This window comes from Solenopsis invicta, chromosome 12 (assembly GCF_016802725.1).
Source record: "Solenopsis invicta isolate M01_SB chromosome 12, UNIL_Sinv_3.0, whole genome shotgun sequence".
Taxonomy (NCBI): domain Eukaryota; kingdom Metazoa; phylum Arthropoda; class Insecta; order Hymenoptera; family Formicidae; genus Solenopsis; species Solenopsis invicta.
The window spans coordinates 13,609,152-13,627,283 of NC_052675.1; the positions used below are offsets into that span (position 1 = coordinate 13,609,152).

General features: G+C 26.6%; 3 protein-coding genes across 12 annotated transcripts in view; 2 read left to right on the plus strand and 1 right to left on the minus strand.

Moving 5' to 3' along the window:
* The window catches only part of LOC120359273, a 61,197-nt gene that overhangs the window by 16,157 nt on the left and 26,908 nt on the right, over window positions 1-18,132 (minus strand). For 8 of the 9 annotated variants that reach the window (XR_005576078.1, XR_005576077.1, XR_005576071.1 and 5 more), the window contains one exon: window positions 17,814-18,039. The exons of the other annotated variant lie outside the window; for it this stretch is intronic. Coding sequence is in view for 1 of the 8 variants with exons in the window: in XM_039456194.1 (XP_039312128.1) it covers window positions 17,814-17,955 (142 nt within the window). In the remaining 7 variants the exon portion in view is untranslated. The remainder of the gene's footprint in view (window positions 1-17,813; window positions 18,040-18,132) is intronic. 9 annotated transcript variants of the gene reach the window in all.
* On the plus strand, window positions 560-8,571 carry LOC105198223 (odorant receptor 43a). 2 transcript variants are annotated; one of them, XM_039456148.1, is made up of 7 exons: window positions 560-933; window positions 2,403-2,693; window positions 3,964-4,432; window positions 4,693-4,792; window positions 5,040-5,156; window positions 7,667-7,822; window positions 7,990-8,571. In XM_039456148.1, exons 1-7 carry the CDS (start codon window positions 771-773, stop codon window positions 8,041-8,043), a joined length of 1,350 nt encoding a protein of 449 aa, XP_039312082.1. In that variant the 5' UTR covers window positions 560-770; the 3' UTR covers window positions 8,044-8,571. The 2 variants fall into 2 exon arrangements, with proteins under 2 accessions (XP_039312082.1, XP_039312081.1); XM_039456147.1 differs by lacking the exon at window positions 7,990-8,571 and having other exon boundaries at window positions 7,667-7,969.
* LOC113004325 (odorant receptor 67d-like) lies at window positions 9,370-16,611 on the plus strand. The gene is made up of 6 exons (XM_039456189.1): window positions 9,370-12,005; window positions 12,415-12,883; window positions 13,131-13,230; window positions 13,423-13,542; window positions 15,435-15,590; window positions 15,758-16,611. Exons 1-6 carry the CDS (start codon window positions 11,840-11,842, stop codon window positions 15,809-15,811), a joined length of 1,065 nt encoding a protein of 354 aa, XP_039312123.1. The 5' UTR covers window positions 9,370-11,839; the 3' UTR covers window positions 15,812-16,611.

Below are 18,132 nucleotides of genomic sequence, written 5' to 3' on the forward strand. Positions count from 1 at the left end.
TTCAACATGGCATAAAACAGTTTTGCTAGAAAGACGAATAGCAACATCATTATATGACACATTCACATTTATGTTTACAGTATAAAAAAATTTATATGGTTGCACTCTTTTAGTTTTTTAATGTTGTTAAGCGTTTTAATCTTCAAGTACATTTCGTTTCACGCATGATATAGATAATGCATCATTTATTCCTGTTGTTCGAATATTAAATTAAAATAAATTATGCGTTATGTGCGTCATGCATGAAATAGAATTTATTCTTACAATTAGTCTTTTTTGTTTAAATCATAATTAACACGCATACGTATGTCTTTAGCACTCATTTGAAATCCAATACACAAATTGTCACTTTAAATTAACGGGAAGAGTTCCATCCTTCCTGTTCAGTGGCTGTACCTCGACTGACCGATGGAGACGATAGCCCGCAGCTATAGATTCATTAATAATACCCCGTCTAAATGTTCAGTAACACTGGCAACTCTTTCCTCTCTGCGATAAAATTTTTTTAGTAAAACAAAAAATCTATAAATGTGCACATTCTATGTGAAATTGTCAACGGCTTAGTTTTGTAATTATGAACCTGAGAAAGTTTTTATCTTCTACACAATTGTGACTATTTTTTTGCAAGCTCATCGGTAGCAAAAGAAACAAAATATAAAACCGTATGAAAATGTACAGTTGTACAGACCGGTGAACTTCAAGTGCTCGTTTCGCGAATCCCCTGTTATAATTTATTCACCCTGCCACCGAATAAAAAGTTCGACGAGACGATGATAGCATGTGTTCTTTCTGGTTATTGTAATATTTACGACGGTGCAATGCATCGTGTTTCATTGGAAATATGGGTCATAGTAACGTTTAAGAGGAGGAACAGCAACGTTGACGAAGCAAGTTCAGTGCTTATACGAATGGATCGTTCAAACAAATATAATGGTATTTCTTTTTGTTATCAGTCAATAATTTTAACAAAAAGTAGATTTAACATAAAATATAAAATCTTTTTGTCTTATTTACTTTTTTAGTAGATTCTCGAATTTATCGATAAATTTTAAATTCCACGTCTATAAGCTTTTAATTAAAGTGGCAGAAATCTATGAATTATGTGCCAACTCTTATATGTACATTACATATTTTGATATAAGAAATAAATGTTACCCGAGAAAGTCGAAATACTGGTACTCCATTTTATTTTAGGTTAATTTTAAAAACATAAATACAAACTAAAAAAGTTTTCCTTTATCAGATACTGTAGCCTTTATTAGATGCTATTTTTATAAATACTATTTCGTATTTTGTAATAATTAATGTTTTTACCTCATTCCAAAAAAAGCATCTGAAAAATTGAGCCCTTAAAACAACCACCCTTACCAACAGTAATAGTAGAATTCAGACAATGTTTCACAAAGAAAGAATTAGGTGTAAAATAAACTGAGGAATAAAATATATTTTTATATATTAAACAACAAAATTTAAAAACTTAAAAGGCAAAAATTTAACGTTTCTATTATATTTTAACATTTTATTCTAGATCTGTTGCGACCAGCAATATTTTTCCTATTGAAATATTCAAGCAAATATAAAAAGTTTATGAAATTTACTATCAATATAATTACAATGTCTATCAACAATGTAATTAAGAATTTCGTAATTATAATCTATTTTCACAGAAAGATAGTCTGCTTTACGCGGCATAATATATTTATATTTTAACCCATTACGAGAAAAATATGAAAGTGAAAAACATAAACAAAACAGATTTAAGAATTCTTAAATCTTACTTCTTAATTCTTTTGTAGCTTAAGCTACAAACATATAAAACAATCTAATATTATTAATAATATGCTCACTATTTTATGTTTCAACTATGCAATTTGGAAGAGAAAATTATGCAAATTTTATTTTTCTCAATAATTCCTTTCTATATAGATTTTATATAAAAAAAATATATGTAAAAACTATGGATTTTTATTTTTTTAATTATCTAAGCAGATCGTATTTTTATCAGTAGTACAATGCAATATATTATAGTTTTCAAAAATACGAGGGTGCCATTTTAAGAGAAGTGGGCCAATATTAACGACTTTCCTACATATGTATATAATAGCTTTATATATATATATATATATACACATACATATTTATATACATATACATACATATAAATATATATATATATATATATATATATATATTTATTTATTTATTATACATACATATATTTACATATTTAAATATTTATACACATTTTGAGGAATAAAAGTATTATTATGTATAATAATTAATCACAGTGTCAAATAAAATTATACATAGTTATATAATATAATTATACGTATATTTATATACATTTATTTAATTCTATATAACTAAATATCATTATATGAATGTAAAACGTTTTTTACCAGATGATTACACAAATTTAGAATGGGCAATTGAACTGCATCGGTATATGTTAACAATTGTCGGTTTATGGCCACAAAGCTCACAACAAATAAAAGATGAATATAAAAAATTCTCTGCAAAGTTTCGGATGCTATTAAATGTTTTTATATTATCTTTCGTATTGATTATACCAACTGTAGCTCATCTGATAAAAGTATGGGGTGATTTGCTTCAAACAATAGAAAATTTGCAATTCAGTCTGCCTTTTCTGGTAACGGAACTTAAAATCTTCATTATGTGGCACAAAAAAGAAGGTATTATATTAACAAATTCTATAATTATCTTGTAAAAAGGGAAAAAAATTTTTTTATATAATTATATATAATTATATATTAAATATGTCTATACATATATATAAATATTAAAATATTTAATAGAGAAGAAAAGTATATTATGGCTACTATCGACAATATGGTTACCCTTATTATTTCCGTTATTAGGTGACGTATTCTAACAATTGCTTTTGGAGTTATTCGTTTAGCCCCTCGTTTTTTAGTGATACTAATATGCCAATATATAATAACTGACAATTGTTTATAATACATTTTTACTTTTAAACACTTCTAAACTTTTTTAAGGTACACTTTTAACCTTTAATTACATACACTTCCTCATTATTCTTAAACTTGAGTGAATTATCACACAAAGATACATACACTCAAGTGTTTTTTTTGTTATTTAATTTTTTAATACATATACATTTAGAGTTATACAAAATTAAAACAATAAAATGCAATGTTAATATGGTTTTTTAAACAAAATTTTTTTATTGAAATATTTTTTTGATAATCGATAAATCGAAGAAATATTTTAATTAAAAAATTTCGATTAGCATTCTAGAGATTTCAATATTTAAAACATTAGAGGCATTATTTTATGCTCGTTATTTAATGTTAAACAGAGATAGAATAAATTTTCCAATTAAATTTCTAATGATACTTTTAAAGTTTCTGAACGTAGAAAAATTCTAAATCAAAAAAATTTTTAATAATGAAAAATTAAAAATATATAATTTTGTAACAGAGTACTGTGTTTCTTTTAAACTAAACTAATTTTTTTAAATTATTTTTATGGATAGCCATATTACAACCACTTTTTTCTTCCATCGATTACTCAGTGCATTAGATTTTTATAAATCATGTCCTAAATAATAAATATTTTCTTACTTTGAGTCTAAAATCCGTCAAACAACACTTTGACGAATCTGATCATTCAAGTTTCAATAGAAAATATTAAACATAAACAAAGATAATTAATAACATAAAAATGGGTATCATATTACCGTTTTCTCCACCACATATTTTATATATAATTAAATATTAATATGTATAAAAAATTTGGTCTCGTATTTGTATCTTATTTGTTATTTTGTCAAACAAAATATTCTTATTTTTTGAAATATTGAATGTTAATTGTAACAAATGTACGATTAAATTCAATTACTAATTAAAATAAGAAAAGAATATCGAGAAAAGATATGTTTTTTTGTACACTTACAATTATAAGGATACATCATTTTCCTAGTTTTATCGATGTTGATTAACATGGTTATAAAAGACTGGACGCGAGTGAAAATGGATGAAGAGCGAAATGTCATGCTAGAAAAAGCCAGGATTGCCCGCTTACTCTTAAAACTCGGAGTATTTGTTACAGCTTTGGCAGTGTTCATCAGACTTGGCTCTGTATTCTTTATAGAATACATTTGGCATGCAAACAATGACACTAATCATAAAAGAGCTTTACCGATTCTTACATACTACTGGTACGATTTATCCAGCAGCCCGAAATACGAGCTAGCATATTTGGCACAAACAATCGGATGCTGTTTAGCCACTCTCACTTACATGGGAATCGACGACTTTCTTGCACTACTGATCTTACATATATGTGGTCAGTTGGAGAATCTGCATCTACGATTATTGAATCTGGGGAAGGATCCGGACTTTAAAGCGGCTTTAAAGTACAACGTTAAAGACCACATTCGCTTGATCAGGTTCTCACGAAAGCAAATTATATTTAAATATAAATTGAACAAATTTAATTTCTTTGCTTGAAAAAATTCTTTAAAAAATTTCTAGACAAAGTTTAATTACTAAAAATACAGAATATAATTTTACTTCATCTTGTATTTTTCAAATTAAAAAAAAAATCAATTTTACCTGTAAAATTTTTAAAATTTTCTATAACTTCAAGGAAACATAAACTTTTTGTTGTATTAGTGTTATCTCTTACTTTATATCACGTTGATTGCAGATCTGTAGAAGTCATTGATAACACGTTCAATTTAATGCTGCTCAGCGTGATAGGCTTTTTCTGCATATTCTTCAGTCTTCAGGGATTTCTAGCACTTAACGTAAGCAAAAATAATTATTTTCATATATAACTCATCTCCTTTCATGGCTTTTTTGTAAGCTGAAGTAAATAAATATCTATCTATATATAACTCATCTTATTAAACTAAAAATTAATATTTTATTAAGATGCGTTCCGTCTCTATCATAAATAGTAATTAATATTATATTTTTATGCAACAATTTAGAAATAATAAAATATTATAATACATTTTAAAACATAATGTAACTAATTTACATTTAGTTTAGGCTAATCGAGATAATCATTTGCCGATGTCGCTATTGTTATTCTATATTTTTGGGAGTTTATGTGTTTTAATACATACATGTTTGTATTGTGTAGCAGGCGAACTTCTCGTGATTCAAGTAAGTATAATAATAATTTTTGTAATAATAGTAATGAAAAAACACGAATTTTTTTCCATAACTTGAAATATCTTTTTTTTCCACAATTTAAAATATACATAATTTTGACTGTATATGTTATTATTATTTGAAAATCGTTATAAAATTTTTATAGACTTAATAATAATGAAAGAAAAATATTTAGTAAAGTATATAAAATAGTTGTTTGTTTAATTGCAATAAACATATACGTTTATAATAATTTTGATATTTCTGTTTTTGTTCATTTTGGTGTATTTAATTTGCAGATTTTAACTTGTATAATAAATTTTATTGATATTTATGTTATGTTATATGTGCACATGCGTGTTTGAAGTAATATGATGAGCTATTTTTCAAATTATGTCCGTTTACCAATGTGATTTAAGTCAGAGTTCTTCCAAATTGAATTTAATTAAATACAGTTAATCTTTAGGACAATTTATTTTGCTTTCCTTAAACTTTATTTTCTTTCTAACCAACTAAACGTATACTTTGGTGCTAATTATACAATTATTAAATGATGTAATTGGAGAATATCTAATTAAAAAAAGCAACAGTGACCAAATTTGAAATATTTATACAATATAAATATAATAGGCATATATTTTCTTACAATAAATTATTTTTACAAAAGATTAGAATTTGTTTTGTTTTAATGATGTATATTTTTTAAATTTTATTTATTTGTTAATGCATCAAGTCTATACAAAAAGTGAAACCAAAAATTGTAGTAAATTTTACAAAATAAAGCAAAATGATTCTTTGATCGGAGTTTAAACTTTTTTTACAAAAATAATTCACCGCTTTTAGACCTCGTTTTTAGTTAGTTCTGTCATTTCTATGATCGTTTTTAGCACGTGTAGTTTATTGCAAAGGAACATAATGAGTATACGTAGGTATGCAGTATTTCTGAGTAAATTGTCCATATTCAATTCTTGTTTCTCAATTGATAAATGACAACATCTTAATACGTTGCTCTTTTATTTATAAATGGAGGAGTAAATACTTAAAATTTTGCGTAATTTTAAATATATTTTACACCTCAAATTTACACGTTTATACTCCAAAATACTAATAAGTACGTTATTACAATGCTCGTTATTAATCATTTATTTTTCCGGAAAAGTTTCTGTTGCAAACATAAAAACGGAATTACATAACTTATTAAAGTAAATGCAGGTTTTCATTACTCAAACTAATCGTTCTCGTAAGCTTAAAGCGGTAAAATATTTTTGAAAGTGTCGGTTCAAACTTTGAAACATACCTATTGAAGGAAACAAGCATTAGTAGTTTCAGCTTATAGTATATATTATAAAAATTATATACTATGTGTCGCTTGTATGTTCATAAACTTTAGTGTCAAAACGAGTCAATAACGAGCAATAATTCTAGTTGTTCGAAATTAAATATATTTTCTCTTACATTCAAAATAAATAACGCGGGACTAGTTTTAGTCTTACTATGGCTTTTTTCAACCGTTATATAAAAATATTCTAACGTTAACAAATTAATTACATATTAATTAAATATTACACAAGTTAGTTAAATATTCTAAATTTGAAGTCAAAATTTATACATAAAACTACACTTTTTGTCGAGTTACATATACTAAAAAGCTGTCGTATGTAGTTATCCTGTGTCATTATTGCGTGTTTGTTTCCATTACTCGTGAAGATCTTTATGTATTGCATCTAACTGTCATCGTGTAATCGTATTTATATCAAATTTATATAATTTTTCTTTATATGTATATTACTAACCTTATCTGTTATTGTAATTAAAGGCAAGTTACATACCAATTTGTTCGTTGAGACTTTAACAAATTGACATTCATTTCGTGTAGAGAGGAACGACACAAACGAATTTGTCGACAGATCGTGATCCATTGAACGTCGAAACTTTGCTAATGATTTTTTACAGTAAAAAATTGTTAGATACAATACATAAAAATCTTCACAAATAATGGAAACAAACACGCAGTAATGACACAGAATAACGACATACGACAGCTTTTTAGAATATGTAACACGACAAAAAATTTAGTTTTATATATAAATTTTAACTCCAAATTTAGAATATTTAACTAACTTATGTATTATTTAATTAATATGTAATTAATTTGTTAACGGTAGAATATTTTTATATAGCGGCTGAAAAAGGCAAAAGTAAGGCTGAAACTAGTCCCGCGTTATTTATTTTGAATGTAAGAGAAAATATATTTAATTTTGAACAACTAGAATTATTGCTCGTCATTGACCCGTTTTGACATTAAAGATTATAAAAATAGTACATACTGTTTGTAATTGTGTGCGTGTGTGCGCGCACGCGTGGTTGGGCGCATGTGTCAATACATTGCATTTTCAATAAATCAAATCTTTATCACTTCTCTAAAATAAAATAATCTAATTTTAACCATTAATCCTATTCTTTCTTTATTACACTGATTTAATAATCATTCAGCAATTAATGAATATAACATATACTTTTAGAATGAAAAAATACATAGAGTTACATGTGAATGTATATGGTATACTCTAGAGCCGAAAGAAGCGAGAAATTTGACATTAATTATGGTCTGTGCAAAGAAACCACTCAATATCACAGCGGGAAAAATATTCCCAATGACAATGTCTACATTTTGCAACGTGAGTTATGTGAAGCATTTAAAATATGAAAGTAAATTTATCTTAATTCATTTGAATCATGATACAAAATTAATTTTTTAAGATTATTATGCATCTTATAATTTCTTAATATATGTACTTTTTTGAACCCTTCAATGCTATTCCGTTAAAAAAAAAAAACATTTTAGATATTAAAGACGTCGGCTGGTTATATATCTATGTTACTTGCCGTTCGCAATTAATAAACATGAATATTGTGAGAACAATGGCAAAAGCAATATCAATTCAATGTCTATGCCAAATCCTATTTCACGGCGTAAAAATGCAAACAATAATATGCAAAAAGCAGTAGTTGTTTATCACAGTTGCACAACTATAAATAAAGCAAAATGGCCTTTTTTCGCAAGAGCTTATTAATTGTGATAAAAAATTTTAGCACATAATATAGTATTCACCTAGTGATGCCAAAATTAGCTTATACGTCACAAAAAGTTTTTTTCTGATCTGTTTTCTTCTTTGCTTTACTAATATAAAAGAAACGAAATCTGGTAGAACTCTTTATTTTCCTTTTTTCTGATTTGCAATAATTAAGGGATGTTTTGATATAATACTTGAATTTCACAATTATCTAAAAAAGCTCTATTGTGGAATACTTCCCCTTCGAATAGAAATATGAAAAGTAACATTTCTCAACATAGTACCATTTTTGTTGTACAAAAAATATATTGTATACGCAGATAAAAGAAAAATAAAAATTATAGCACTAATAATTTAAAAACTCTTATTTTCCTGTTATAAGTATTTTATTGTTAAAGTGTTTTTAAGGCATAAACATTTGGATATAAATAGCACGCAGTCTTTCAGCATAAATTAGTCGAATTAATATAGTCAAATTATTACCTGTCACATATTTCTTGTTGTCATTATGTAATTTCTCAACTTGCTGATCAAAACAACACTGTAGCTATGCATTAATTGATAATTTAAAATCTAATGATGGAATGTAACATAATTGATTAATAATTATATATAACACGTGCACGTATGTTTTTAGCATTCCTTTAAAATCTCATCCACAAATTGTCAATTTAAATTAACGGGAAGAATTCCATCCTTCCTGTTCTGTGGCTATGCCTCGACTGACCGATGGAAACAAGAGCCCGAAGCTATAGATTCATTAGTAATGCACCGTCTAAATGTTCAATAAAACTGGCATCACTTTTCTCTCTGCGGTAACATTTTTTTTAATAAAACAGAAAATCTATAAATGTTCACTTTCTATGTGAAATTTTCAACGGCTTAGTTTTGTAATTATAAACCTGAGGAAGTTTTTATCTTCTACACAATTGTGACTATTTATTTGCAAGCTCATCGGTAGCGAAAGAAACAAAATATAACATCGTATGAAAATGTACAGTTGTACAAACCGGTGAACTTCAAGTGCTCGTTTCGCGGATCCCCTGTTATAATTTATTCATTACACCCTGCCACCGAATAAAAACTTTGACGAGACGATAACAGCTTAACAACAAAAATGTTCTTACTAGTTGTTGCAATATTTATGACGGCGCAACGTATCGTGTTTCATTGGAAATATGTATCATAGTAACGTTTAGGAAGTAGAAACAACAACGTTGACGAAACAAGACCAGTAATGCTTTTACCAATGGATCGTTCAAACAAATATAATGGTGTTTCTATTCATCACCAGTTAATAATTTTAACAAAAAGTGGATTTAATATAAATAATATTATATCTTTCTGTATCATTTATTTTTTTAGTAGATTCTCGAATCCATCGATAAATTTCAAATTCCACGTCTATACGTTTTTAATTAAAGGGGCACAAATCTGTGAATTATGCCAAGTCTTATATGTACATTAAATATTTTGATATAAAAAATAAATGTTATTTGAGAAAGTCGCCAATATTGGTACTCCATTTGATTTTGGGATAATATTTCTTCAACATAAGCTTAAAATAAGAATTTAGAAACATAAGTACAAATTAAAAAATTTTTTTTTTATCAGATACTGTTTTTATAATACTATTTCGTATTTTGTGACAATTAATGTTTTTGCCACACTCAAAAAAGAGCATCTGAGAAAAAGTTAGAACTTCTAAAACAACCACCTTAGATAACAAGAGCAGAATTCAGACAATGTATAACAAAGAAAGTGTTATGTGTAAGATAAACTAATAAAGGAAATAATCAATTATATTTTTATATAATAAGCGACAAAATTTATAAACTTAAAAGACCAAAATTAATCCTCTCTACTTTCTACAATGTTTTAGCATTTTATTCTGGATTTGTTGCGTCCGACAATATTTTTCCTACCTTGAAATGTTCAAGCAAATATAAAAAATTTATGGAATATCTATTAACATTGTAATTAAACATTTCGTAGTTAACGAATAGATAGGGTCATTGCACCAGTCAATAAACAAATAAAAGTTGAGCTAGTCAATGAACATATAAATTAAAAGTTAATATAATTACATTTTTAAATAAACAAAGATATTTTAATAAAATGTTTATGAAAATTAAATCATAAAAAATACAATTAATTCACAATTTATTATTTCAAAGTCTAATACTTTTCTAAACATAGTCATTTACTGGTGATTGTTCAGCGACTGGTGCAGTGACTCTAATTCGCTTTACGCAGCATAACAATTTTATATTTTAATCTGCATTATAAAAAAAATATGAAAATGAAAAACATAAGCAAAACGGATTTAAGAATTCTTAAATTTTAATTCTTAATTTTTTTGTAGCTTAAACATATAAAACAATCTAATATTATTAATAATATGCTCACTATTTTATGTTTCAACTATGCAATAAGAAAGAGAAAATCATAAAACTTTTATTTCTGTGTCTCAACAAATTGTTTCTATATATGTTACCGCTAAAGCTCGAAAGCCGTTAATGTGAACATTACCTATCTAATCTGCAGATTAACTGATTTGCTCCGTTAATGTGCGAAATTAGGAGCTTTTCGCATTTTAACTAGGTAATGTGCACATTAAAGGCTTCCGTATCGTTAAAATTCAAACATTTGTTTCTTTTATTTCCTTTGTCTACTTCTTACCTCTGCTCATTCACTTTAGTTTGGTTTTGTCAGCGTCTTGTCGTCGCCGATTGTTTTTATTTTTCATAATTTACACCGGCTGCTAGTGCGTAACATTTGTTTCTGCCTGTTAGCACGTAAATTTGTGTCTAATTTTTTTAAAGCAGATAAATTTACCTCCTAGTATGCAAGCAAGCACTGAATTGGATATCCAAAAATAAATAAATAACATCACCAAAAATATTTATTTTTACTTTAACAAGTGCCTAGTAGGTAATGTGCAAATTACCTAGATAATTTGCAGATTACTTAGGTAATCTGAGAAATGAAACAATTTTCGGCACATTAACGGATCACCCTAGTTAATCTGCACAGTACCTAGATAATCTGCGGAATAACTGATTTCTGCACTTAGCGGTAACATATACAAGATTTTACATAGAAAAAAGAGTATGTACAACTATGTATTTTTTTTTTAATTATCAAAGCAGATTATGTTTTTATCAGTATTAATACATCGCAATATAATATAGTTTACGAGACATACGTGATTACCATTTTAGGAGGGGTTGGCCAATATTAACGACTTTTCTCTATATACACATACCTTTGTACATGTATATATGTATACATATTGCTTATACATATAGATATATATTTACATATTTAAACATTTATACACATAATAAGAAATTTAGGCATTATTATGTACATTAATTAATCACAGTGTTAAATAACACATACAATTGGACATTGTTATATAGCAGATTATGTATATTTATATACATTTATATAATTTTATGTAACTACATATGATTATAAGTATACGAAAAATTTTTACGGGATAATTACACAGATTTAGAATGGGCAATTGGTCTGCATCGGAATATATTAAAAATTATTGGTTTGTGGCCACAACATATAAAGGTTCAACAAGAAAAATTTTTTTTGAAGTTTCGGATGCTATTAAATGTTTTCATAATAACTTCTGTACTGACTGTACCGGCTTTAATCCAACTGATAAAAGTATGGGGTGATATGCTTCAGATAATAGATAATTTGCAATACACCCTGCCTTTTCTAGTAATAGAACTTAAAATCTTTGTTATTTGGTACAAAAGAAGAGGTAATATGTTAACAAATTTCTTAAGTATCTTGTTAATTCCAACAAAAAATTTTTTTTATATTTCTATATAAAATTTTATGTTAATGTTTATGTTAATGTTAATATATAACATATATTATATATACAAATGTTAAAATATATAATAAACATTTTATATATAATTATATATAAATATATATAAAAAATTTCATCTCGAATTTATATCTTATTTGTTATTATTTCAAGTAAAATATTTTTATTTTCTAAAATATTAAATGTTAATTGCAACAAATGTACAAATAAATTTAACTACTGATTAAAGTAAGAAAAGAATATCGAGATAATATAAGAATAGTATCTCTTTTGTATATATATATATATATATATATATATATATATACACAATTATAATCATACATTATTTTTCTAGTTTTATCGCTGTTAATTAATATGATTGTAAAAGACTGGTTGGAAGTGAAAATAGATCAAGAGCGAAATGTCATGCTAAAAAAGGCCAGGATCACCCGCTTACTCGTCAAAAGTGGAATATTCATATTAGTTTTTGCAGAACTTAGCAGAATAAGCTCTCCATTTTTTAGACAATACTTTGAGCATACGAAAAATCTCACTAATCCTGAAGGATCTTTTCCGATACCTACATACTACTGGTACGATGTAACCAGCAGTCCGAAATACGAGCTAACATATCTGGCACAAATAATCGGGATGACTGCAGGCGGTCTCACTTACGTCGTAGTCGACAATTTTCTTGGACTATTGATCTTACATGTATGTGGTCAGATGGAGAATCTGCATCTACGATTAATGAATCTGGGGAAGGATTCAGATTTCAGAACGGTTTTAAAGTACAACGTTAAAGAACACATTCGGCTGATCAGGTTCTCGAAAGCAAATCATGTTCAAATATTAATTGGACAAGTTCTTTTCCTTACAGAAATTGATCAAAATATTAATCATTAAAGTTTGAATTACTAGAAGTACATAGTATAATTTTCTTTTATTTTTATCTTTTAAACTTCTTAAAAAATAATAATATAATCTTCTTAGAATTTTCTATTATTTCAAGAAAGCAAAAATATTTTATAATATTAATTTTATTTTTTATTTCATATGATATCTAAGCAGATCTGTAGAAGCCATTGATAGCACATTCAATTTATTGCTGTTGACCATGATAGGCTTTTTCAGCATTTTTTTTAGTCTTCAAGGATTTCTAATAATTAACGTAAGCAAAAATAATTATTTTTTGTATACCTCATTTTATTAAACCAAAAGTTAATATCTTGTTAAGATGTGTTACTGTCACTATCCAAAATTATCATCAATATCATATCATATTATTATGTAATAATTTAGAAATAATAAAATATTGTAATTTATTTTGAAACATTATGTAGCTAATTTATATTTAGTTTAGGCTGTTAATCGAGATAGTAATTTGTCTATCACACAATTGGCTTCTTATATTTCCGCGAGTGTATCCGTTTTAATGAACACTTGTCTTTATTGTGCAGCAGGCGAACTTCTCGTGATTCAAGTAAGTATAATAATAATTTTTGTAATAATAATATAACAATGGCAAATTTTCTAATTCTATAATTAGAATATTTTTATAATTTTGATTGTATATGTTACTATTAATTAAAAATTTTTACATATTTTTCATAAATTTAATAATAATAGAAGAAAAGCGTTTAGTAAATTGTGTAAAATTGTCGTTTGTTTGATTGCATTAAATATATATACAGGGTATTTGATAGTGGTTGTATCCACGTTTTATCATAAAAGATGATTTACTTCTGCACACCATATAAATTACATGGAGTGCAGTCAGTAAGTCATGGTTAAGGCACCCGCTTATGGTAAAACGTGGATACAACCATTATCGAACACCCTGTATACGTTTATAAGACTTTTGTTTTTGCTTTAGTTTGTAACTTGTTAACTTGAACACCCAACGATTTTGATTTTGTTCATGGGCAAATTTTCCAAACTGAGAAGCCGCTATCTTTCTACATACTTACAGGTCATGATTATTGTAACGACCAATAAGCTCTAATCGTTACATTAATCATGAACTGCGAATAAAAAGATAGTGACTTCTCAGTTTGGAAAATTTCCTCATAGACAGAATTAAAATCGCTGGGTGTACCATGGTGTAAAAACACAAAGTGAAACGCTGCGCATAATGCGCGGCAATTCAACGCATCAAAAACCAATCAAAAATTTGCCCCAAAATTAACGCAAAATTCAAACAGTATTGGACCCAATATTAAAACTGTATAGTATAAATGCAGATAAATTTATTAATTATGTAAAGTTTTTATAAAATACTTAATAATTAATAAACATTTTTTATATAAATTACTTTAAACGACTGCACATACACGGGAACGTTTCATCTCGTATTTTTACACCACAGGCTCTACAACAACATAAACAAAAAATTTAGTAAATTTTACAGAATAAAGCAAAATGTTTCTTTGATCGGAGTTTAAACTTTCCTTACAAAAATAATTCACCGATTTATACCTCATTTTTAGCCAGTTCTGTCATTTCTATAACAGTTTTTTGCACTCTCAAGCACGCGTAGTTTATTGCGAAGGAACATGATGAGTATAGGTAAGTATGCAGTTATGAGTATTTTTGAGTAAATTGTCCGTATTCAATTCTCGTTTCTCAAATGATAAATGACAACATATTAATACGTTAATCTTTTATTTATAAAAAAAAGCAAGTACTTAGAATTTTGCATAACTTTCAGAATATTTTACACCTCAAATTTACACATAGCATTATTTATATTCAAAAATACTCACAAGTACGTTATTACTATGCTGGTTAGTAGTCACACATTTTTTCGGCAAAGTTTGTGTTTGCAAACTTAAAAACGGAATTATATAACTCATTAAAATAAATGCACGTTTTTTCTTGCAGAAAAATATAGTGGTAGTGCCTCAAAATACTATTGAGCACTACTAGTGCGCAGTAGTATTTTGAGGCACTACCACTGTATTACCGCACTGCGACATTATAACATTATTGCATTCCTGTAGTGCAGTAGTGTTCAGTAGTATTTTTCTACAAAGGTCATTACTCAAACTAACCGTTCTCATAAGCTAAAAACGGTAAAATATTTTTGTAAGTGTCGGTTTTTGAAACACATTGAAGAAAAAAAGGCATTAATAGTCTCAGCACTTATAATATATAAATGTATATATTATAAAAATAGTACATACCATATGTAATTGTGTTTGTATGCGCGCGTGGTTGTGTGAATGCGTCAATACATTGAATTCTTAATAAATCAAATCTTTATTACTTTTATATAATAAAATGATTTAATTTTAATCATTATTCTTATTTCTTTTTCATTAGAGTGATTTAATAATTTTTTAGTAATTAATAAATATAAAATGTATTTTTTAGAATGAAAAAATACATAGCGCTACATGGGAATGTATATGGTATACTCTAGAGCCGAAAGCAACGAGAAATTTGACATTAATTATGCTGTGTGCAAAGAAACCACTCAATATCACAGCGGGAAAAATGTTCCCAATGACAATGTCTACATACTGCAACGTGAGTTATGTGAAGCATACAAAATATAAGAGTAACTTTTTCTTAATGTACTTGAAACATGATACAAAATAAATTTGTTGAAATTATTGTGCGTTTTATAATTTTTTAATATATGTATTTTTTTTAAAACCTCTAATGCTTTTCTGTTAAAAAATCAAACATTTCAGTTATTAAAAACGTCGGCAGGTTATATGTCTATGTTACTTGCCCTTCGCAATTAATAAACATCTGATGATTATGGGAACAACGGAAAAGGCAATATCAATTCAATGTCTTTGCCAAGTCTTATTTCACGGCGCAGAAATGCAAGCAATAATATGCATAAAGCAGTAATTGTTCATCATAGTCGCATAATCATAAATTAAGCAACTGGCCTCTCTTCGCAAGAGCTTATTAATTGTGATAAAAAATTTTAGCACATAGTCTAGTATTCACTTAGTGATGCCAAAATTAGCTTATACGTCACAAAAAGTTTTCCTCTGATTTGTTTTCTTATTTGCTTTACTAATATAAAAGAAACGAAATTTGGTAGAACTCTTTATTTAATTTTTTTCTGATTTGCAGTAATTTAAGATATTTTAATATAATACTCGAATTTCACAATTACCTAAAAAAGCTCTATTGTGGAATATTTCCTCTTTGAATAGAAATATGAAAAATGACATTTCTCAATATAGTATCATTTTTGTTGTAAAAAAATATATTGTATATGCAAATAAAAAAAAAAAAATTATAGCACTAATAATTTAGAAACTCTTATTTTCCTGTTATAAGTATTTTATTGTTAAAGTGTTTTTAAAGCATAAACATTTGGATATAAATAGTACGCAGCCTTTCAGCATTAATTAGTCGAATTAATATAGTCAAATTATTACCTGTCACATATTTCTTGTTGTCATTATGTAACTTCTTAACTTGCTGATCAAAACAACACTGTAGCTATGTATTAATTAATAATTTAAAATTTAATGATAGAATGTAACACAATTGATTAATAAATGTAATTATTATACACTTATAATTTCTTCAATTACACTGTAAATTAAATGATATTGCCACTCTACGGTTACAATAACTACCACTCTACACTTACTGTAATTACTTTAATTGTAATTAAATTGTAATTACCAAACTTTAACATTTTAACAAATACATAATACAAAATTAAGATGGTGATTTATATACAACAAATTATATAGAAGATGGACCAAGACTGTTATAGTAAGATCACGTTGATGAAATAAAATTTTATATGTGACTTACATACATCTACATTTAGAGATGCTAGATAGCATCGGTACTATTAAAATTGGTTTTTAATTGAACACGTAATTTTTTGTTTCTTAGTCCATATCGTAAAATCATTTGCGTTTTAAGTTTTTGTTAAAGATTGTATTGTAATGATATGATTTTCAACTGTAAGTTTACTTAGTTTCATTGTTCTAGTATACGATTAAAAAGTAAAATGACAACAACAGTTGATGAAACTATAAAATCTTTGCAAATTTGTGAACAAACTTATACAGGCAAATACAGGATAATTATTGAAAAATAACAACCTTATTAATAATTATCATAAAAACTTGATTTAAAAAAGAAATTAAAGTTAAAGAATTAAAATCTTATAAAACATATGTTCCATTGTTATGGATTTATAATTTAATGTTAATTTTGCAACATACGTAATGCTTACTTTTATAATATAAAATTAGTGAATAACATGAGATTTTCAATAAATATAGCTTCAATTTAGTGAATGTGATAAATTTTAATACAGTTTAGTGTCAAAAAGTAAAAATTACATCTCGAGATTTATGTATTTGTCTAAACTGTATGTCTAACTTGATAAAGTTATTAAAACATCAAAAGTGAATGGCGTAATTTTGTCGAGTGTCAATTATATATTATATTACTTAGACAATTATAAACGTAAGCTGTATATATTAATCTAAAACAAATTAATAAGATTTATGAATTATAAATGGGCTTACGTTTGCACGACTCAGTGATAAGAATCAATTCAGTATTAAATACCTGCAACATTTATTGCGAAGCTAGCACAATGGTAAAAAATTTTTAAAAAACGATTAAGTTTAATCAATTCACGAGAAGCGATAATTGTCGGTTATTATGAGACACCCCATAATTATTTATTAAAGTAGCTTTAATGTAATTATCAAGTTTATAATTAAGAAGCATTAACTACTTCAAGTATTACCGTACCATGTAGACATGTTGATCTCAAATATTCTTTCTTGAGCAGGAATTGCATGGAGTTCATGTATAATGTTGCAAACGACAACGGTAGGTGTGCAGTAGTACGCAACGAGTTTATGATTTTGAAATCAATATCCAGAAGTAACATCAACTTTGCACCAAATTCTAACTCGTAGTAACTTATTAAACAATTGTAAAAGGAATCAGTATTTGTTTAGCATAATTCGCACATCTGTAAAAAATTTTTTTTTTAATGTTCTATTTTTATTTGTTCTTCATTTGTAACTAAAGTTATTAACTGTGATCAGAAATATTTTTACTTTTA